This window comes from Taudactylus pleione, unplaced genomic scaffold (genome assembly GCF_031769625.1).
Source record: "Taudactylus pleione unplaced genomic scaffold, aTauple2 ptg000777l, whole genome shotgun sequence".
NCBI classification, from domain to species: Eukaryota; Metazoa; Chordata; class Amphibia; order Anura; family Myobatrachidae; genus Taudactylus; species Taudactylus pleione.
This window is the reverse complement of record NW_028285179.1, coordinates 1550658-1574187: the sequence shown is the minus strand read 5'-3', so window position 1 is coordinate 1574187 and position 23530 is coordinate 1550658. Positions and strand designations below refer to the sequence as shown.

Here is a 23530-nt window from a genome sequence, read left to right as displayed (position 1 = left end):
CTGCGCAGAACACATGAGTATTAAGATGGCAGTTATAAATATTGACAGTAATTGAGGTGCCAAAACAATTGATTACAATAATTATGAGGGCACAGTTATATAATAAACTAGCTGAAGTACTCGACGTTGCCCAGGTTTAAATCTTCAAGTTATCAAGTTTTATTATGGTGATATCATCCAAACACATCAAGTGAAAGGCCCAGAACAGCCTGCCCTGGGTCAAAGTCATGCCCAACCACTCCATTAGGCATCCCAGACCAATTGCCACCCCTCTGTGAAGTTTTCATCCAAATTCACCCAGTAGAAGGCCCAGGAAAGGCTCCCCGGATCAAAGTTCTGCCCAGCATACACAAATGTGAGGTCCGACAGGACCTCAACCCTGTAGTGTGTCTTCTGGGATCCACTGTTACCACTCTGTGAAGTTTTCATCTGAAACCATCCAGTGGAAGTCCCAAAACAGGCTCCCCAGGTCAAAGTTCTGCCCAGTGTACACCAGTACTCTAACCCTCCTAAAACCTGGTCAGGATCCAACCGGACCACCTTGCATTGGTTTCATCCCAAACGGTGCAGCGGGTCCGAATGCATAACCGGACAGACAACAAATAGACCAATTAATTTTATATTTAAGATTAATTATTGGGTGAAAATTCCAAAATTAATGTTTAATAAATATTAAGGAACCAATATTAGTTTAAATAAAATAACACCTGCAATACTATTCTTACGTTAATTCAGGCCATATAAATTAATTAATGATGAGGATACCAATTAATTTGCACACTTATGGTACTACAAGTTTCAGTATACTTGTGTCTCCATCATTAGTTATTCCTCAGTTTAGTTAAAAGTTGTATTGCCCTGTTATATAATTGAAAATATTTCCACATTAATATTTTTAAAATATATTATTGTCTGCTTAATATATACATTTAATACTTTGCCACTAATCTGTGACGTAATTATAGATGAGTGGGTTCGGATCTCAGAGATCCGAATCCACCCGAATTTAGCAATCTGAGCTGAGATCCGAGTCGGCTCGGATTTTCCCGTTTGACTCGAATCTCAAAACGAGGCAAAACGTTATCATCCCACTCTCAGATTCTCGCGGGTTTTGGATTGTATAAAAGGTCCCGCGATCACTGCCATTTTCATTCTGGCTGTGGTGAGTGAAGAGGAAGGAGGGGGTGTGCTGTGCTGTTGCTGTGTGTTTAAGGGGCTGGATACTGTTGTCACTTGTCAGGGGCTGGCTGCTTAATGTCCATACTGTATAGGGGCTGGCTGGCTGTTGTCACTTGTCATAGGGGCTGGGTGGCTGTTGTCCACTCCGTCCATACTATGGCTGGCTGCTGTGCTGGGCTGTGCTGTGCCTGTTGTCCATAAGGGCACAGAAGAGTGGGGGGCTTGAGTGGCTCCTGTGTCACTGCAGTCAATAAGGGGTGATGCTGTGTTGTCCAGGGGGTGCTCTGTCAATCAGGGGTGCTCTTCACCCCCAGTGTGTGTGTGTGTGCACGTTCCCCACACTTATCAGCAATGTAGCTGTGCAGGGGTGCTGCCAGTGTTATTTATAAAGGGGCTGCTGCCTCATTCAGGGATGCTCTCCCCCCCAAGTGCAAAAAAAAAAAATATTTGTGTGTGTGTGCATGTTAGCCACATTAATCTGCAATGTAGCTGTGCAGGGGTGCTGCCTGTGTCATTTATCAAGGGACTGCTTCCTCGTTCAGGGGTGCACTTCCCCCCAAGTGCAAATTAAAAAAAAAGTGATTTCATCACTTCTTCATCCCAGAAAGGGACCAAGAAGACTACTACTAGTAGTAATTTTAAAAACAAATGTCTATCAAACAGCCCTTTGTTAGTGCAAAAGGAGGATGAGGGTTAAATTTGTGTCCTATCTGATGATGATGTTGTTTGCGTAAATCATCCACCAGTGGCAGCAATTCTTGCTCATGATAAAAAGAAAGTCAAAAAAGCCATGTCTTTGGTGTGGAATTATTTTAATCAAAATTCTGACAACAGTTGTGAAGACATCTGTTCCATTTGTAAAGCCAAAGTTAGCAGAGGAAGCGGCGTTAACCATCTAAGCACCTCCTCCCTGTTACGCCATTTGCAGCGAGTTCATGCAATTTGTTTAACAAATTTATAATAATTTGTAAATTATTAAAAAGCAGTCCAGTATCAGCTACCAGCAGTTTGGACCAGCACATGCAATCTCCACCACCAACACCCTCATCATCAGCCTCCTCCTTAATAGTCCGTCCAAAAAATGTTTTGTGGGGGCCCATACAAACCAAGGAGTTCAGCCACGAAAGTGTCAGTCCTAGTTACTAAAGTGCTTGGTTTGTTAAACTGTGCATGTCCTTTTTAATATCCCACATAAGAGTGGGTGGGAGGGACAATTCCATCTTGCACATCTTTTCTTTACATTTGGCACAATTTGGGGCATTGCCTACTGACATTATTATAGTTTATTAAACTGCCATCCTGTCTGCCACTGCTGTGTGGCAATGTTTCATAGATGTCTTATATTTTTTTAAACTGCCGTGCATTTGTGCCGCTGCTCTGTTGCTTACTTTAGCCATCCAGCTCGCTGCAGCCTTTGGCCTATATTGGTGAAAAATAGTGAAATTAATATTGTGAGCTATGAGGTGTTTAAAAATGCATGGAAATGACTCAAAATGATTGTTATTAAGGTTAATAATACTGTAGGAACAAAAATAGGCCCAAATGATGTGGTTTTAGCTATTTATAATATTTTTGGGGAAAAAATACTGATCCAAAACCAAAAACAAAACCTAAAAACAAAATACCAAGGAAAAGATCCAAAACCAGATCCAGATCCAAAACACAAGGAGATACAGATGCAAAACCAAAACACGGTTGTCGGCGCACATCTCTAGCCGTAATAGGACACTTTTGGGCCTTGTGCCTGCTCCCAATGGCACCAGGTGTGACATCATGATAGAAGAGGGGGCATGAATTAAAAAGTTTGGTGCTAGCTATGCCCTAAAGTATTGCAGAACTGCAGCAAATACTCTTCCACAAGCTGGAAACAGGTGCCACTGCGGCCCTAATGATAAATTCATTAATTGTGTCCCCATCAACTTATTTATTTATGATTTTGGCCCCTTATATAGTAAGAATTGCCACATTTATACATATGTGTAATGTACATACAGTTTGAACAATCATGCCAGCCAGGGGTAACTCTTCTTTCTGCCAGTTTTTTCCCCCAGCTGGTTCGATGGCTGTTTTTGAAACCGCAGCTTAAAAAGTCAAATGATTTGTGTTAAAAACATTAACGGAAAGAGATTGAATTTTTTTTTCGATGACTTTGACTATGATAAATCTAGTGGTTTATAACTCACTCAACACAAAAAAAACTTAGAAACCGATGATTTCACCAATATGCTGCTTGATGAATTCCCCAATATGTCTGTAAAAGCTATTAAATTATACCTGTAATTAAAAACTATCAATTATTATTAGTTCACGCAATACATAAAAGATATCTGGTCAAACTAAAAAAAAAAAGATCAACATGAGACCGCTGCAAACCTGAAACCCAAAGTTAGTGTTTGTGTGGACTTTCCACAAATCTGGGAATACAGGTTAGGGAACTCCATAAAAGAACTCACACAAAACAATGTGCATACTACTGAGGATTTATACATATTGGAATTATTTCACTATGATGAAATCTTGTAGACCTGGAACTTCCTTGTAATAATCCCGAATAGGTATGCCTCATGAAAAATATGAAATAAAACTGATTTTATTCTCAAAAGAGTTGTAACTGGGGACATGTTTATCAATTATCAATTGGGGCAGCACCGACGGTGTAATGGTTAGCGTTACTGCCTCACAGCACTGAGGTCATCGGTTCGATTCCCACTATGGCCCTAACTGTGTGGAGTTTGTATATTCTCCCTGTGCTTGCGTGGGATTCCTCCGGGTACACCGATTTCCTCCCACACTTCAAAAATATACTGGTAGGTTAATTGGCTCCCCACAAAAAGTGACCATAGCGTGTGAGCATGTCGTAGGGAATATAGATTGTAAACTCCACTGGGGCAGGGACAGATGTGAATGGTAAGATATTCTCTGTAAAGTGCTGTGGAATATGTATGCGCTATATATATAACTGGTAATAAATTATCAGGATTTAGTTCCTATAATTGTAATTTCCTATCATCGCTATTCGCAGCAATAAGTAATTAATTACAAATCATTATTCACTCAAAGAGACAGAGGCTCCAAAAAAGAGCCCATCCCTGCGCTGGTCATGGAGTAAAGCAGGGCCGGACTGGGACTAAATATAGGCCCTGGCATTTAAAACACACAGGCCCTCCTTGCCGTCATCATCTGGCTCCCAGCATAGACTCATCCCCTGACCATTCCTGACTCATCCGACTTCTAAGTCTATCGGCCATTCTCCGCAAAACTTTTTCGCCAATGACGTCATTTTCGCCGATTTGAGTTATCCCCGTATTCAATTTGTCTGACTTTCGCTGGAGTGAAAAGTCAATGCATCAGACCCTGCGAAAAAGTATCACCTATGAATAAGTGGTGAGAAAAAAGTGCACAATTGGTGTTTTGGCGTGCAAATTTCCAAAAACCACCCTGCACCCCTTGGACAGTCCCCTAAAGGTAATATGTGCCACAGATGTTTTTTAGTTTGCAGGTGGATTTTGCATGATTTTGAAAACTTGACATTAGTAAGTTTAAAATATGCTAGTACCCATTTTCGTGTACCCCAAATTTGATGGGACTACTTATTTTTCCCCAAAAAAGTAGCAAACTGCTATTCTTCACCACTTTCCCATTCATCCTTGAATTTTTTATTTTTTTTAAACTGCAGCACAGAATGACAGAGTGGTGCAGTAGAGTGACATGCACAAATTTATTTGTATACTTATTAAGTTGAAGCTCAGTAACCAAGAAAAAGACACACACTGACATATAAACAGTCAGTGTTTCGCTATACAGAAATAGACATCTCTGCCTCATTTACAGAAATACACATCTAACAGAAAAATGTCAACAATTTATTCACTTACACTTTTGTCCAGTTGCATGCTTATTCATTAAAAATAATTCAAATTGAACAGCCTATTATGATCAATTTTTTCCTCCTATTCTGTATCTGTTTCACAACAGGGGGCCATTTTATAGGATAGATACTGTATATCACTCTTCAGTGTGCGGCCGCGCTCTGGTAGTTATATCCACACCTTGAGTAGCCTTGTGCGTAACAACACATGTCAAGGCGTGCGTATATCAGTCTTTACTTAGACAGACCCAAATCCTGAGCCCCAGTAATATTTCCATACCCCTACCTACTCCCCTTACAGCACACCTCCGACCTCACAACACATCTCCCAGCTCACATTTGCTCCTAGCACGCACCATGCCACGCTGCACTGACCGACACTGCTCCCTTCCCTTCACTCCTTGGCTGCAATGACAGCTCGCGGACTTGCAGCCAATTAGGGATGGCCACACGGCTGTCCCTGATTGGCTAGTGGCCGGTGCCATATTATATATACTGCAAGTCACCACTGATTGGCCGCCTTGTTTGCAAGCCTTGATTTGTTCACGGCAGGAGCCAAATTATACTGGCAGCCACTTGTTGACAGGTGCTGGGACAGTGACAGTCCCAGTGCCGGTTGCCGAAGTGTAGTGCTGGTATGATATACTATCTCATACCAGCACACATATATACATACACATCACATGTATGCACTGTGATAGAACCACTGGTAAAGTGGTCAATAGCAGGTACATTTGTCCTAGGTTTTTGGCCTATGTGTTCTAAAAAAACCCCAGGAGAAGTCTGTTTTGTAAGCAGACCAGAGTGTCGGCTTTTGGAAAAGCCAGTTTGGGTCCTGGGGGTGTGGATGTGAGAAGGAGGGCTCCATCCACAGACCACTCCAGGTTTTGGGCCTTTCAGCCTGGCAACAGGCTCATTAGGACTTGCAGCTGGAAATGGCTAATAAAAGCATGGTTTGTTTGAGGCTCACACCTGGGAGAGCAGGCAGACTAGCCTGTTCAGAGACACTTGGTGATAATCCTTGTAAGTACTGTGCACGTGTTTTGTTGATGGTGAGGGCAATAGGCCCTACCATTATTATAGAGAGGGAATCTGCTGTGTAGCTAGTGCCCAGCCAGGCTAGGACTTATGTTTATGTTTTGTTTATGTTTATATTCATTTGGCACAATAAAGACTGGCGCCGACCAGTTTGTACGAGAACCCTTGACTTGTATCCTGTTTCTACAGCTGCTGTGTGTGTAAAGAGGGAGTCCATCTACCCCAGGAGAGGGACCCCTATAGTGACTGTGTCACAGCACACACATTAATTATATACATAAACACTTTAATATGATAGAGATGTTAGGCACATGAGGGCAGGAGAGTGGTATTTGGGCTGTTTCTGTTAATGTACTGGCTCTTTTGGTCTCCTCAGTGCCGCATGTGTTAATGCGACTCTACTGAACAGCCATCAGGTATGTGCATGCACTATACAAGAAATAGGGGTCAGCCGGGTACTTCGCAGGGACAGATTGTTAACAAAACTGCTGTCCCTGACAAGTTTTTTGCTGCATAATGGGGAGAAGTTAGGTAAAACTGCAAGCCAATATCGCGATTATTGCTAAATAGGGTATGAGATCACGATTGTCGGGATGCCACTGGACAGAATACAGACAGCAGCATCCCAAGAGTCAGAATCCCAACACCCTTCAGTAAGTACGGTAAGACTAACCCTTACCCCTACCCCTCCCTCCTCGATGCCTAACGCTAACCTTCCTCCTTAGTGCCTAACCCTAACCTCCCCCTCACTAGTGCCTAACCCTAACCCTACGTTTTTAGTGCCTAACCCTAAACCTCCGTTCTTAGGACCTGGTGCAGACCCACTCGCTAGATGCGATCGCTCGCATCCAGCGTATGCAAATTTGTCAAAGTGGCGACATGGGAAGCAATCGCTCGCCAAGGCATAAGCACACCCACTTTGGCTGTGCGAGCGATCGCTCTGTGTATGCAGACACCCATTAGCGTATGTTGAGAAGACCCACTAGCGCACATCATCTCCAGGAAGTGTATTAAAACTAGGGATGTGCGCCGGACCATTTTTGGCGGATTTGGATTTGGATTTGGTTCTAATTCGTCATCCGGCTTTGGATTTGGATTTGGATTTGCCAAACTGCGGTGACTGGCTTTGGATTTGGATTTGGATTTGGATTTGGATTTTTTGCCAAAATTGGCAAAAAAAGCTAAAATTACATAAATTGGGCTTTTTTTTCTTCCTAGAGTGTTATTTACCTCAATAACATTAATTTCCAGTCATTTACAGTCAATTTAGACCACCTCACAGCTTAAATTATTCGTTTCACCATTATTGGCCAAAGGTTGCAGTGAGCTGACTGGTGACCAAGCGTCAGAGCAGCGGCGCAGTGGCACAGACACCACAGTTTAAAGCACATCTATGAAACTATGCCACACAGCAGTGGCAGAAATGAAAGGTAGTGCTAGATGGAATTGTCCTTGGGCCCTCCCACCCACCCTTTATGTTGGATCTTAAAAAGGACATGCACACTTTAACAAACAAAGCATTTCAGCGACAGGTACTGCCACTTTGTGGCTGAAGTGCTTGGTTTGTTTGGGCCCCCACAAAAAAATCTTCCAATCTACTAAAGGCAACAGGTCTACAGTGGCATGATGTCACCATCATTGCCATCCTCACCCTCATCAGTGTGTACATCATCCGATTCCTCACACAATATCAGTTCATCCCCGCTGGAATCTACCATTACAGAAGTATCTGTACTGTGACGTGATTGGTGGGAAAGGTTTTCCTCGTGAAATTTCCAGTTCATTTTAATGAACATCATTTTTTCTACATTTTGTGGAAGTAGCCTCCTTCGTCGTTCACTCACAAGGTTCCCGGCTGTACTGAAAACTCTCTCCGAGTACACACTGGAGGGTGGGCAGCTTAAATAATGCAAAGCCAGTTTATACAAGGGTCTCCAAATTGCCTTTTTTTTCTTCCAATATTCGAAGGGACTCTGTGACATGTCTACGTGTATGGTGTCCTGAAAATAATCCTCCACCATTCTTTGGATGGTAATCGTATTAGATGGAGTTGCGGTAGAGGTGTCACTGGTGTTGGGCAAATCTTTTAGACCCGACCAGATGTCAAAATGTTGACTTGACTTATCTGCATCACCACTGGGTCTTTTGGAAAAGGTGCATTTTTTTCTGGCTGCTGCTGCAGAAACCGAAGGAGGAGACGTCATCGTAGTGCCATGTGTCACTTCAGCTGCCAACTTGCTCACCAGGAGCGCTTTGGTTCTTTTAAGATCTGGGTCAGTTGTAAAGAAAGACACAGCATATGACTTGAACCTAGGATCAAGAATGGTTGCTAAAATATAATGATCAGATTTCAAGATCTTGGCCACCCGTGGATCCTGGCGAAGCGAACAAAGGACTTGATCTATCAGTCCAGCATACTTTGCGGAATCACTTTGTTTAATATCATCCTTCAATTTCTCCAGCTGCTTTTCCAAAAGCGAAATCAGGGGAATCACCTTACTCAAGCTAGCAGTGTCAGCACTCACTTCACAAGTGGCAACTTCAAATGGTTTGAGCACCTTGCACAAGACAGAAAGTACTCTCCACTGTGCTGGGGTAAGGTACATTCCCCCTCCTCTCCCAATGTCATGGCTTGTCGTATAGCTATGGATGGCTTTTTGCTGCTCCTCCATCCGCTGAAGCATATACAGGGTTGAGTTCCACCTCGTTACCACTTCTTGCTTCAGTTGATGGCAGGGCAAATTAAACTGCTCTTGCAGGTGCTGCAATCTCCTGCACGCTGTTGCTGAATGCCGAAAATGTCCCGAAATTTTTCGGGCCACAGACAGCATCTCCTGAACGCCCCTGTCGTTTTTTAAAAAACCCTGCACCACTAAGTTTATTGTGTGAGCAAAACAGGGGATGTGTTGGAATTCACCCAGCTGTAATGCTTTCACTATATTTGTAGCATTGTCAGAAATCACAAATCCTGAGGAGAGTCCAAGTGGGGTAAGCCATGTTTCTATGACATCTCTTAGTTTTTCTAAGAGGTTGTCAGCGGTATGCCTCTTATTGAATCCGGTGATGCACAGAGTTGCCTGCCTCTGAATGAGCTGGTGTTGTTTGTTAGATACTGCTGCTGCTGAAGGCGATTCACCCACCCAGTGGGCTGTCACAGTCATGTAATCTTTAGTTTGTCCACTACCGCTTGTCCACATATCTGTGGTTAAGTGGACAGTGGGTACAATAGCATTTTGCAGACCAATAATTAGGTTCTGTTTAACGTCCTGGTACAGCCGAGGAATGGCTTTTCGGGTAAAATGAAACCGAGATGGAATTTGGTACCGGGGACACATGACCTCAACTAGCTGTGTAAATCCCACTGCATTAATTGAGGATATTGGACGCAGATCTAATATTAGCATAGCTGTCATGGCGTCAGTGATCCGCTGTGCGACAGGGTGAGAGCTGTCATACTTGCTTCCCCTTGCAAGAGATTCTTTAACAGTCAATTGTTTTTTTGGTATACTACTAGTAGTCTTCTTTGTCCACTTCTGGGATGAAGATCCACCAGCAGCAGCAGCAGCAGGCCTAGCGCTCAAAGATTCAGTTTCTTCTGAGGTGTCCTGGAAATTGGAGGAGTCACCGTGACTTAGCACTAATAAATTGGATGTTGTACTACCACTGATCATTCCTGAGGATATTGAGGAGGAAGGTGTTGTCGGTGGAGATTGCAGGTGCTGGGATTTAGTAGAGAGAAGGCATCTAGCTAATGCTGGACTGCTTGTTGTTATTTTTTTTGCAGTAGTTTCTGTTATCAAACACCTGTCATGAGCTCGCTGCAGATGACGTAATAGCGTAGAGGTTCCTAGATGTTTAACGTCCCTACCTCTACTAACTGTGGTCTCACAGAGGCTACAAATGGCTTGACAAACGTTGTCAGGGTTTGGGTAAAAGTAATTCCACACAAAAGATGTGGATTTCTTGGTTCTATGCCCAGGCATGGCAATGGCCTTCTTATCTTGGCCAAGAGCTGCTTCCACTGGTGCCTGACTTATACAAATAATATCCTCATCCTCAACATCCTCATTAGTGCCAGCATCAGCTGCACATATATTCCTCTCATCCTCTTGCAATTCCACGGTGGCATCCTCAATTTCTATGTCCTCGGCAATACTGCTCATCCCCACAACTACAGATGGAAAAGAAACTGTGGAGGGCGGCTTCTCTGAAAGGTCAGGCTTACACATAGAAATGCCACTTGTGGACCCACTTAGACTCTCCTCAGGGATTTCTGACATTTGTGTTTCAAAAAACACAGTTTGTTCGACTGCCTTATTGGTTTTAAATTTTTTCACACTTCTATAGTCTGATTGAAAAGGTCTTTTATCATCACGAGAGGCACAAGATGCCTCACTGACAGCTGCAGAACCACCACTCAGAAATAAAGGGCAAAGCCTGAGTCTTTCCTTGCCGCTACGTGTGGTGAATGGTATGTTGCCAATTTTCTGTTTCTCTGCAAAAGTAGTAGTCTTTAGAGGTTTTTTTTTTGTCTTTACCCCTGTAAAATCTAAATTTTTTGATTTCAGGTTCCCTAAGGTTTTAAAGCCTCTACGCCCTTGAGCATCAGCTTTAGATAAAAGTGATGGACTTCCAGCCGCTGCAATGCTAGCATTTACATGTTGTTTCTGCTCTAATCTCAGTTCATTCTCGTGATCCATATTACTTTATCACTATGAACTGGAGTCACAGAGCTTGTATACACACAGTGGGCTATGCCCTTTCACGGAGCTTGTATAATAGACACAGTGGGCTATGCCCTGTCACGGAGCTTGTATAATACACTCAGTGGGCTATGCCCTGTCACGGAGCTTGTATAATAGACACAGTGGGCTATGCCCTGTCACGGAGCTTGTATAATAGACACAGTGGGCTATGCCCTGTCACGGAGCTTGTATAATACACTCAGTGGGCTATGCCCTGTCACGAAGCTTGTATAATACTCAGTGGGCTTATGCCCTGTCACGGAGCTTGTATAATAGACTCAGTGGGCTATGCCCTGTCACGGAGCTTGTATAATAGACACAGTGGGCTTATGCCCTGTCACAGAGCTTGTATAATAGACACAGTGGGCTTATGCCCTGTCACGGAGCTTGTATAATACTCAGTGGGCTTATGCCCTGTCACGGAGCTTGTATAATAGACACAGTGGGCTATGCCCTGTCACGGAGCTTGTATAATACACTCAGTGGGCTATGCCCTGTCACGAAGCTTGTATAATACTCAGTGGGCTTATGCCCTGTCACGGAGCTTGTATAATAGACTCAGTGGGCTATGCCCTGTCACGAAGCTTGTATAATAGACACAGTGGGCTTATGCCCTGTCACAGAGCTTGTATAATAGACACAGTGGGCTTATGCCCTGTCACGGAGCTTGTATAATACTCAGTGGGCTTATGCCCTGTCACGGAGCTTGTATAATACTCAGTGGGCTTATGCCCTGTCACGGAGCTTGTATAATGCACTCAGTGGGCTATGCCCTGTCACGGAGCTTGTATAATAGACACAGTAGGCTATGCCCTGTCACGGAGCTTGTATAATACTCAGTGGGTTTATGCCCTGTCACGGAGCTTGTATAATAGACACAGTGGGCTATGCCCTGTCACGGAGCTTGTATAATACACTCAGTGGGCTATGCCCTGTCACGGAGCTTGTATAATAGACACAGTGGGCTATGCCCTGTCACGGAGCTTGTATAATAGACCCAGTGGGCTATGCCCTGTCACGGAGCTTGTATAATACACTCAGTGGCTATGCCCTGTCACGGAGCTTGTATAATAGACCCAGTGGGCTATGCCCTGTCACAGAGCTTGTATAATAGACACAGTGGGCTATGCCCTGTCACGGAGCTTGTATAATACTCAGTGGGCTTATGCCCTGTCACGGAGCTTGTATAATAGGCACAGTGGGCTATGCCCTGTCACGGAGCTTGTATAATACACTCAGTGGGCTATGCCCTGTCACGGAGCTTGTATAATAGACACAGTAGGCTATGCCCTGTCACGGAGCTTGTATAATACTCAGTGGGTTTATGCCCTGTCACGGAGCTTGTATAATAGACACAGTGGGCTATGCCCTGTCACGGAGCTTGTATAATACACTCAGTGGGCTATGCCCTGTCACGGAGCTTGTATAATAGACACAGTGGGCTATGCCCTGTCACGGAGCTTGTATAATACACTCAGTGGGCTATGCCCTGTCACGGAGCTTGTATAATAGACCCAGTGGGCTATGCCCTGTCACGGAGCTTGTATAATAGACACAGTGGGCTATGCCCTGTCACGGAGCTTGTATAATAGACACAGTGGGCTATGCCCTGTCACGGAGCTTGTATAATACACTCAGTGGGCTATGCCCTGTCACGGAGCTTGTATAATACTCAGTGGGCATATGCCCTGTCACGGAGCTTGTATAATACACTCAGTGGGCTATGCCCTGTCACGGAGCTTGTATAATAGATACAGTGGGCTATGCCCTGTCACAGAGCTTGTATAATAGACACAGTGGGCTGTGCCCTGTCAAGAAGCTTGTATAATACTCAGTGGGCTATGCCCTGTCACGGAGCTTGTATAATACACTGAGTGGGCTATGCCCTGTCACGGAGCTTGTATAATACTCAGTGGGCTTATGCCCTGTCACGGAGCTTGTATAATACACTCAGTGGGCTTATGCCCTGTCACGGAGCTTGTATAATAGACACAGTGGGCTATGCCCTGTCACAGAGCTTGTATAATAGACACAGTGGGCTATGCCCTGTCAAGGAGCTTGTATAATACTCAGTGGGCTATGCCCTGTCACGGAGCTTGTATAATACACTCAGTGGGCTATGCCCTGTCAGTTGTCATGGAGCTTGTATAATACAGTGAGTAGTAGAGTACACATACACACAGTGGGCTTATTATGCCCAGTCACAGAGCACACACAAGGGCTTATGCCCAGTAAAGTCACAGAGCACTGCCTACTCTAATCTATCTAACACTAGAACAGACAGCGCACTAGCTAACTACCTAACTACGCGTCACGCGAGAAATGGCGCCGACTGCCGGGCGCCGCGCCTTTTTATTGAGGCCGAACGTCACTCGGCTCTCGCGAGAATCCGACGCCGGACGGGTGACGTTCGGCCTCGAGGTGGAATCCGAGTCAGGCGGGAACACCCGAACTTGCGTTCGGGTGGACTCGGATTCCACCTGTTCGGAGAGGTTCGGATTCCTCAGAATCCGAACCGCTCATCACTAATTAAAACATTGGTACATCGAGCACCATCGAAAGCTAACGCAGCGCTTGTGGTTGCCTTACCCTGCTGCAAGCACTGCAAGGACACAAGTGTAAAAAACAGGCATGTGACGTGTACTATGACGCTGCCTGTTAATTATGCACACCTTAAAAACGGTATTGAAACACCGAGGCATGCCTGCGTTCGCACCTCCACACCCCTGTTATTAGTGACCTACCCCTGTTACCACCCACAAACGGCCTCTCCTGTCACTCATTTCACTGGGCTGTCTTTGCTGGGTGAGCGAGCGGGCTGCGATTGCACAGAGTAGTTTGCGCACGCACAGAACGAAGCATGCGCGTACACAAACCATCGGGCCGCTTGTGAGCGCACAGCACTAGCGAGCGGGTCTGAATGAGGTCCTTAGTGCCTAACCTCCAAACTTAGTGCCTAACCTAACCTCCCATCTATACCTAACCCTAACCGCTCAGCGCTCGCGAGCAGGTCTGAATCAGGCCCTTAGTGCCTAACCTCCCAACTTAGGGCCTGATTCTGATTCGTTCGCTAGATGCGATTGCTTGCTCCCAGCGTATGCAAATCCAGCACACACCCAGCAAGGCAGGCTATCACACGGCAAGGCATTAGCACGCCCACTATGTCTTGGCGAGCGATCACTTTGTGTATGCAGACGCCCACCAGCCAGTCATAAGACACCCACTTGCACACGTCATCTCCTGGAAGTGCATGAAAACATTGGTACATCGAGCACCATCGGATGTGCTCGCAGCGATTGAGGTTGACTATACCTGGCCACAAGCACTGCGATCACTTCAGTGTGAAATACAACCAGGTGATGTGTACAATGACGCTGACTGTTTATGCACGCCTGTGAAACGGCATTGAAACACACAGGCACGCCTGCATTCGTACCTCCACTCCCCCGTTTCTAGTGGCCTGCCCCTGTTACCAGCCACAAATGGCCTCTCCTGTCACTCATTCAACTGGGCTGTCTATGCTGAGCGAGCGAGTGCTTCCCAATCTGTCGCAGTGGTTCACGCACACGAAATGTGATGCATACGCATGCACAGAATGCAAATATGGGCCAGCTATGAGCGATCGCATCCTAGCGAGCAGGTCTGAATCAGGTCCTTAGTGCCTAACCCTAACCTCCCATCTTAATGTTCTAACCCTAACCCTCCGTTCTTAGGGCCTGATTCAGGCCCGCTCGTGAGCGCATAGCGCTCGCAAGTGGGTCGATGGTAGGGCAGTACGCAATCATGGTGTGCGCACTGCACGTGCGCGAGCCCTGGGGCGAGAGAGAAGTTCACTCGCTCAGGGCTCGCAGCAAAACGGGGCGGCTGTCAATGTTGATCAACAGCTCGCCCCATTTTGTAGGCAGGTCGGGGGGGGTAGCTGCACAAACGGAGGCGTTCCCAAAGGATGTGGGCGGCCGTACTGACATCACACGTGATGTCAGTAGTGAGCTTCCTGCTCTATTAGAGCAGGAAGTTCACTGGGGCTTGCTGTGGATGAGACCCTACCACAAGGATCTCGTTGCAAGCCTGATAATCGTGATAATCACGACAATTGCCAGGCCCCCCGCACAAGCTGTGGGTGGTCACCCACAGCTATGCGAGTGGCCTGGGGGCGGATTTTTTTTTTCTTAATTCCGCCCTGATTCAGAGCGAGCGCTCGCAAATAGCGAGCGCCTCTGAATCAGGACCTTAGTGCCTAACCTCCCATCTTAATGCCTAACCCTAACCTCCCATCTTAGTGCCTAACCCTAACCTCCCCCTGCCAGGTGCTTAAGCCTAACCCTGCCCCTACTTACCTTCAGGTTGCCGGCAGTCAGGATTCTGGTGCCGGGATCCTGACGCTGTAGAGATTTCGGCGCTGGTATTTCCACCGTCGGCATCTGCACACTGGGATGCTGACTACATCCTGCTTAGGGTTGGATATGAGATCCTGGTGGGGATGCCTGCAATTGGGATTCTGGTACCGGGATCCCAATATGTCGGGATCTCGGCGCCGGTATCTAGACCGCCGGCATCCTACCCGACATGATGCCGACTACATTTTGCTAAATAGACCCCTTATTGCCTACAATCAGGAAACCACTTTTCACATGTTATCACTTTAAAACAAAACATATGGGAACAGGATCTCTGGGCAATGGCAATGCTGTGGAAATATAGAGGTGGACAAAAACTAAACATCAGCTAATAAAATACAAGATGGAGGAAGTTTACAAGATAGGATAACATAAATAAGCATCAACTAATTACTGGTAAACTATTCCTAAACAACCTAGTATGGGTATATTTATTTACGGTCTGCACCACATTCTGCTAGCCAGAACTAATCCCTGGCCTAAATACCTTCACTGGCTATTCTTTTTTTGCATACATAAATATTACATTTACAACTTATTTGCAGCTAATAAATTGTTTGTGAACTTCCTGTTTTTTCAATTGTCTTTACCTTTTGACTATGCACTGTCTGTATTTGCTTGGAGAGGCACCCAGGAGCTTTTGCTCTGTCTGCACACTGACTGCACCTGATGAATTCCATCTAACGCTTCACCAAATACGCGGCTGCGCAACGTGACATCATGACGTCACAACGCAGCCACGTCATACAGAAATCCTGCCTTCCTAGCAGATCGCCGGCAGGCGTATCCACTTGTCAGGGTTTCCTGGTGTCCTGGCATTTGCCAGAACAGCCCGATGGCTAGTCCGGCCCTGGAGTGAAGTGAACACATTAGCAGTCTCTTCACTCTTCAATCATGACTCCTGTGCATATGCTGTCTACTGACCACGCATGTACAGTGGCTATTAACGGGGGAAGGTTCCAGAGGAACCTTATCCCTGTAATTTTAGCAAAATACAGTAGTAGCATTAGTGGCATAACTAGGGTCTTTGGAGCCCAGGGGAAGATGAAAAATGGAGCCTCCCCAACTGTTTGCATGTGCCAAAAAAGTGGGCATGACTAGATGCCACAAGAGGCTTAGCCACTGAAAATGGGGTCATGTCAACATGACACACCACCATTTTTCATCACTCCGGGAACATTTCTTTCCATTCCATATGCACCTTAGTGCCCCTTATGCAATGCTCACAGTAGCAGTGCCCCTTATGCAATGCCCCATGTAGCAGTGCCCCTGTAGCAGTGCCCTCAGTAGTAGTGCCCCCAGTAGTATCCCTTATGCAGTGCCTCCATTAGTGCCCCTTTTAAAGTGCCCCCAGTAGTGCACATTATACAGTGCCCTCAGTAGTGCCCATTATACAATGTCCCAGTAGTGCCCCTTATGCAGTGCCTCCATTAGTGTCCCTTATGCATTGCCCCTGGTAGTGCCGAATATACAGTGTCCCCAGTAGTTCCCATTCTACTATGCCCCCAGTAGTGCCCATCATACAATGCCCCAGTAGTGCCCCTTATACAGTGCCTCAAGTAGTGCCCATTATACAGTGCCTCCAGTTGTGCCCCCAGTAGTGACCATTATACAGTGTCACCAGTAGTGCCCATTATCCAGTACCTCCAGTAGTGCACATTATACGACGCTCCCAGTAGTGCTCCATACACATAAAATTACACACAGACACACATAATTTACTTACCCAAATCCCCGCTCCTGCCACCTGCCGCTCCTCTGGTCCTGTTCAGCGAGAGAGACATCATGACGTCGCACCTTTCACCCACTGCGGGAGCTGAAAGGTGGAGCACATGAGTGAGCTTTGGCCCTGGGTGCAGTAGCCAGTAAGAGTCTGTCTGAATCTTAATAACGGTATTTTTTGCGAAAATATTGTGATAAGGCTTCGAAGGGGATTTGCAGGGTCAGAGCTTTATCGCAAGCTCTGTCCCTGCAAGGGATTTGTAGTAAATCCCTGTGATATTGCCTAAATTCGCAATGCGAATTCACTTGGTAATATCACACTACAATCTGCATTCAATATGCGGATTGTAGTAAATAGAGCCATAGGCGGGATAGAGGATTCGGGAAGCCGGCGGTCGGGATTGCGGCCGCCGGCTTCCTAAATGTATCCCGCCAGCGCTGCAGCACTGATACTGGCTGCAGGGTGCCACTCTAGGCACCCTGCAAGCCAGATGCAGGGGCTGCAATTGTGCTGCCCTCAGGGCACTCTGCCCTGTGCAACGTCATCAGCCGTGCCGCCATCCTGACATCAGTGTAAGAAAGGCCACATTTATCCCCTCAGAAAGCATTTGATTTTTTCATGTGTCAGTGATCAGACTTCAACCTTTACCGTTATGTTATGCCATTTGTATTTTCCAAGTGCATTTTTTTAAACTCATAAAATTGCCACAGACAACAAAAACAGTACCAACATTCCCTCAGTCTCATCAATTTAGTTATTAGGTTAAGGAAAGCAGTATTTTAGGAAACTAATGAAGGAGAAAAAGTAGTAGGCTAGTCTTTTACTTGAAATTTTCACTATTTTTAATTTTTAACATGCAGATTTACAGTCAGCACCACAATCCCACAAAATGAGGCACACATTGATTTTTCTAGAGCACCAAAATGCCACATGTAGTATGAATACATGAAGCTGATAAGACTAGATTTCTGCAATGCTGTTGGTCTTTATAATACAAAATTGTATCTGCAAGTTTGTCCATGTTTACAAATCCACCTCTATTTCACAGTATGTTTGTTCCTTCAAAATGCAAATACTAATGCTATAAAGAAGTGAACTGTTCCCACACCCCAAACAGGAGCCAGAGCAACAAGTCCAGGATAACAGGAATTACTTAGTAATGTGGCCACAGGGACAAGATTCAGAAGAGATGAATAGTCCGAGCAAGAATCAAGATTCAGAACAAGCAAGACCAGGATAACAGGAATTTGTGGCTACAGTTATCCCCTGTTCTCCAAAGTTGTGATCTAAACTGTCACTGTTTACTGGCTGCATTTTCCCAGCTTCTGAACCCTATAGGCTATTTCACACACACCTGTATTGACCGGCCAGCAAAAAACCACCCAAAGCCGGACGTTTTATTTGTGACAATCAGTTCCTTTCACATGCAATGGCTTTGAGCCATTATTAATGTTGTGGTTAGTTAATGTAATGTAGTAGGCATGCACAGCAGCAGCAGCAGCAGCAGATGGAGTTGTGGGAGTGTACAAGCTCTGAAAAGCCGGTGTGTGAGAAAGGAAACATTGTAAATTGTACTTCACTGTCTCTTGCAGTGACAGCACGGACACGGCCCGGTAGCCATCCTTGTCAGTGGATATTCTCGGCTATAACATGTCGACCGTGCTGTGTCCATGCCCCATGAAAGGACCCATCCATTTACATACTTAACTAAACTTACTACACGGCATCAAAACAGCAGGTTTTTTGCCAGCCGGTGAAATCGGCATGTGTGAAATAGCCCTAAATTTGCAGTTAAGGACAAAAAAGCAATACATGACTGTTGGCAGACCATCTACCTGACACATAGGAGCTGATGCAGAGTAAGCTGACATTATTCCAGTATTGCATGCTGGGAACAATGACACAGAACAAAGAAAAATAATAATTTTGCTTATTACTTTGTACATATTAAAAACGAATTCCTGTCCAGTTAAAGTCACAGCTCGACATCGCTGGTACATATTGAGTGATGCATCTGTGGTGCGAATAAGATGCAAATGTAAAGAAAATGTCACTACACTACAACACTCTGATCACTTTCACCAGGCAGCTCATGCCGCATGGCGTATTGAGGCTAGGTGTATGAGAAGACATCTGTATTTACTTGTTGCCCAATTTTATCTGGTATGCATTTTTTCACTAAAGTGGTGATTATTCAATAACAATTATGATTTCTGCTGTGGAGGCCCTTTTCTCTTTTTCCTTTTTAGATGTTCTTGTCCTAAAAGGAAAACTTTGTGCTAGAGAAAGCTGCACATTTTCAAGAATCTAGGTGCATCTGGGCACAGTTATCTATCTTTTGGAGTAACACTAAATATATATGTGTATGTGTGTGTACTGTAAATGTGTGTGTGTACATGGGGGCCAAGGGGGGGGAGGCGAGTACTGATTACACGGCCCAGGCTTGTTGAAGGGGCCCCGGTGGGTGCCCGGGTCCGCCGCCGCCCACCCTCTTCCCTGTCAGCAGCCCAGCATACGCTGCTGTTTGCTTGGCTGCAGTGGGAGCAGAGTGACTGTTTGCTTCTGCAACATCAGCAGACTCCTCTGCCTGTGAGGGGGAGCGAACACACTGATCTGCTCCCAGCTCCCCTATTTGTGGTGCTGCATGCAAATAGGATTTTTAGATTTTTCTGATTATGCCACGCCCCCTCAATGTGTGTGTTTGTGAGATCTAGCGCGCGTGCGTGTGTGTGTGTGTGCGCGCATGTGTGTGTAATACGTATTAGTAAAACTTAAGCAATTAAAGTCCAGTGAATAACCTGAAATGGTACTGAGGTTAGCAAAAACATAAAAATGTTGGTAGCTTTCAGAGTTATAAAAAATACCCTTTTAAGCAAATAAGTAATTAGGAAATTACAGCTGTTGTGCAGATATAAAAAGCCTGGAGGAAAGACTTATGAACAGATTAATCTAAATTTGAAAAATTTGGTTAATCACACAGTGTTTTTGTATGCTGTTGAGCAGGTGAAAGAATGTTGAGCAATTGGCTTGTTCTAAGACGTTTGGCCTAATAGTATATAAGATAGATAGATAGATAGATAGATAGATAGATAGATAGATAGATAGATAGATAGATAGATAGATAGATAGATAGATAGATAGATAGGGAACTCCACTCCACCAAGTCAACTTAGGTAGGATGCCCCAGATAAAGTCATGTAATGAAGAAAAATGCACAGCATTCCAGGCAATCAAGAAACGCCAGAGAGTTTATTAAGGTTTACAGCATGGTATACAAAGTAGTAGCAACATTTCAGGCTTCACTAAAGCTCATATATGCATACAGTACATACATAGAAATGTATCTCTTTAGTCTCGATTTCTACATGTGTGTATAGACAAACATATAGGCAGAGGTGCCCCCGCAATGTGCTGTATACAATGCTCCCTCTTTATGCCACATTAATAAGTCAGAGGCATACTTTAATTCATATAACACCTTCAATTTTTAGAACAGCGCTTTGTAATAAGAGCAGAGTGACTGGAAAATACTTACAGGAACTACAAACTATATATAATATATGAAATAAACTATTTGACGATACGGTGCATTTACTAAATAAACTTAATCCAGAACTACATAATGATTATTTAGCAAGAAGAAAGCAAATATAATAGACTTACTTTGATTTTGAAAATGGTTTCTAAATCGTATCTTTCCAAAATTGAGTTCCAGCACCCAGGATGGCTTCATATATAAAAAGCAAAAACTGAAAAAAAACAGTCCTGTTAAAAAATAAAATAATATTTTTGGGTTCCAAGACATCTTAAACAGTAAGGTGCTTCTTCAACACACATTAAGTGAGTGCCTTGCCCTGAGGTAGCAGCTCAGAAAAAAAAGGTTGTTAATGAAATGGAGTTCCGCCCTACTCTGTTATCTCAGTGTACAGTACCTGTGCAGTGATTACTTGACTGTATTTATTAACAATGTAGTACAAATAAAGCCATCTACATGTCTTGGTTGTGAGGGAGAACCTCAATAGAAACGGTAACAATAGAAAGAAAATTACTGGCTTGAGATAAATAAACTGCCTGGAATAGTTACAGTGTGTCAAGAAGTCCTCATTGATGCATAATTAGCCCGGAGTGCAGTGGCGTAGCCAGGGAAGGGTGCAATGGTGCATGGGGAACGATTGCTCCCACTGCTGAAAAAAATATTAAAGACAGTGCCAATTAGCAGTGTCGAAGCCAGGTGAACACTGGCAGGGCATGTGCCCTGGCCACCAGGTGTGTGTCTGTGTGTTGGAAGTTCCTAGAGAAGGGAGTGATTAGCAGGGTCAGCTTTTCCTTCATTATGTGCCCTAGGGCAAGCCAACACCTGTCAATTATGATTGCCTAATTTCATATCACATGACAGCAGTTGGCAGCAGCGCCTGGAGAGAGGACACTTCAGGGGTATGAAACCACTCCTGTCACTCTATGTTAAGCAATATCTTGAGAGCAGAGAGCTGCATAATGTGCACAGATATCAGCTGCTAAGTTCAGATCAGTAATGGAACCTTCATGTTAGGTGAGTGTTAGTAATAAAAGTTTATTTCAAAATGTATTTAGCTTTTTCTGTGCTTTTTAACTATTTTTATGTAAATTTGAAGCAGAATCAAATGAGTCTCACAAGTGTTGATGGAACGGTGATGAAAATATTCCACTGGATTGGTTTTTTGATGCAGTTTGCACTATTCTATAGAGCATTTGTTGAGGAAGGTTTTGGTGTATGAAACATTAATGTATGACAAAAGGGAGCTGAGTAGTGACAATTTTAGTGAAGCAAGTGAATGAAAAAATGGACGTCCGAGTGCTTTCTTGGCTTATTCTGCCTAAACCATTAGCTATATCACAACGACAGACTTTATGTTATACCATGTAGAGATTGATATGTATTATCCAGATTATCCAGAAAAATTGATGTATGCCCTGTTTACTGATACAAAATGTAAATTTTTCCCTTTGTTTACCATTCCTATTTCATTTATGTGAAAAACAATTCTTTAGTTTAGGGATGTGCAGGCTCGGATAGGTTCGAGTTTGCACGTGGAGTTCGGATTTTTCCCTCCAAAAAAACGGAACTCAGAAAGAGGCAAAACGTCATCTTGCATGGACGAACATCATCATTCCTGGACAAAAGTCCAGGAATGATGATGTTCATCCATGCAAGATGACGTTTTGCCTCTTTCTGAGTTCCGTTTTTTTGGAGGGAAAAATCCGAACTCCACGTGCAAACTCGAACCTATCCGAGCCTGCACATCCCTACTTTAGTTTCAAACGAGTCCAATTCCCGGTAAGAGTCTGCTTTGGCATAACAAAAAATAAAGCACAAGGATAGACACTTTAAGATTATTATTATAAAATCACATTTAATATCACATTCACTGTGCATGGATTTGTTTGTTCTATTCTATTTGGATAGTATATGTAACTCTATCACATTTGTCAAAAAATCCTTCTTGTGTCAGTGTCACATAGGTATCACCAGCAAAAAAAACCCTTCTGCACTGACAATGAACAGGTATAGAAGTTCTGTAGTATCTGTGTTTACAGTGAAGACTGCCCACACCCATAAATAAGAGGGCAGTGAGTGGCAAGATGTTAATTCAGCTGACACTGATGCAGTGGTGTAACTAGGGCAGGGCCGCCGGGGCTCGTGCCCTGTGGGCCATGGGACTGGCGGCGCGGGCTGGTGGTGGGGGGTGCCGCCGGCTATGGTACCGGCCCGTCCTAGTTAGCCAGTGTAGTGCAGACCACAGTGAGTGTGGTCGCACTACACATTTACACACACATCGCCGCCACATCTCTGATGGGAGAGACATCATGACGTCTCTCATGTAATGCAGAGCACACCAGCCCAGGAGGACTGAGGTACGGATGGCGGCGGGAGCAGAAACCGGAGCCGGAGCGGGGATTCAGGTAAGTGTTTTTGTTTTGTTTTTTTAACTTGTGTGTCTTTGTCTGCACTATTGGGGGCACTGCATTAGGGGGGGACCTCTACTGGGAACTACTACTGGAAGGGACTACTGCTGGGGGCACTGCATCGGGGAGGGGCCACTACTGCGGCATTACCGGGGGAACTACTACTGTAGCACTGCATTGGGGGACCACTACTGGGGGCACTGCGTAGGGGGAAACTACTACAGGGGGCACTAAATAAAGGGCACTGCATAAGGGGGACCACTCCTGGGGGCACTCAGTGGGGAGACTACTACTGGGGGCACTATATAAGGGGCATTGCATAGGGGGGACCACTACTGGGGGCACTGCATAGGGGAAACTACTACTTGGGGCACTATATAAGAGGCTTACTACTGGGGGCACAAGGGGCACTGCACTGGTGGGACCATTACCGGGGGCACTGAATAGGGAGGACCACTACATGGGGCACTGTATAAGGGCACTGGTTAGGGGGATCACTACTGGCGGCCTGCATAAGGCAGACCACTACTGGGGGCATTGTATAAGAAGCACTACTGGGGGCCTGCATAAGGGAGACCACTACTGGGGGCAATGCATGGGGAGGACTGTATAAGGTTCACTGCGTTAAGGTGCATAT

At 45.0% G+C, this 23530-nt stretch overlaps 1 protein-coding gene across 3 annotated transcripts in view; it reads right to left on the bottom strand.

Moving 5' to 3' along the window:
* LOC148475120 (beta-1,4-galactosyltransferase 1-like) overlaps positions 1-21071 on the bottom strand; it is a 247214-nt gene extending 226143 nt beyond the window's left edge. Inside the window, exons 1-3 of one of the 3 annotated variants that reach the window (XM_088457705.1) lie at positions 21035-21071; positions 20614-20699; positions 16954-17043 (exon numbers count right to left, since the gene is read on the bottom strand). In XM_088457705.1, the coding sequence (XP_088313831.1) occupies positions 16954-17043; positions 20614-20683 (160 nt within the window). In that variant the 5' untranslated portion in view covers positions 20684-20699; positions 21035-21071. Of the gene's footprint in view, positions 1-16953; positions 17044-20613; positions 20851-21034 lie in introns of those variants that run through there. The other 2 variants (XM_088457704.1, XM_088457706.1) reach the window with 2 other exon arrangements.
* Positions 21072-23530: the final 2459 nt, after the last annotated feature.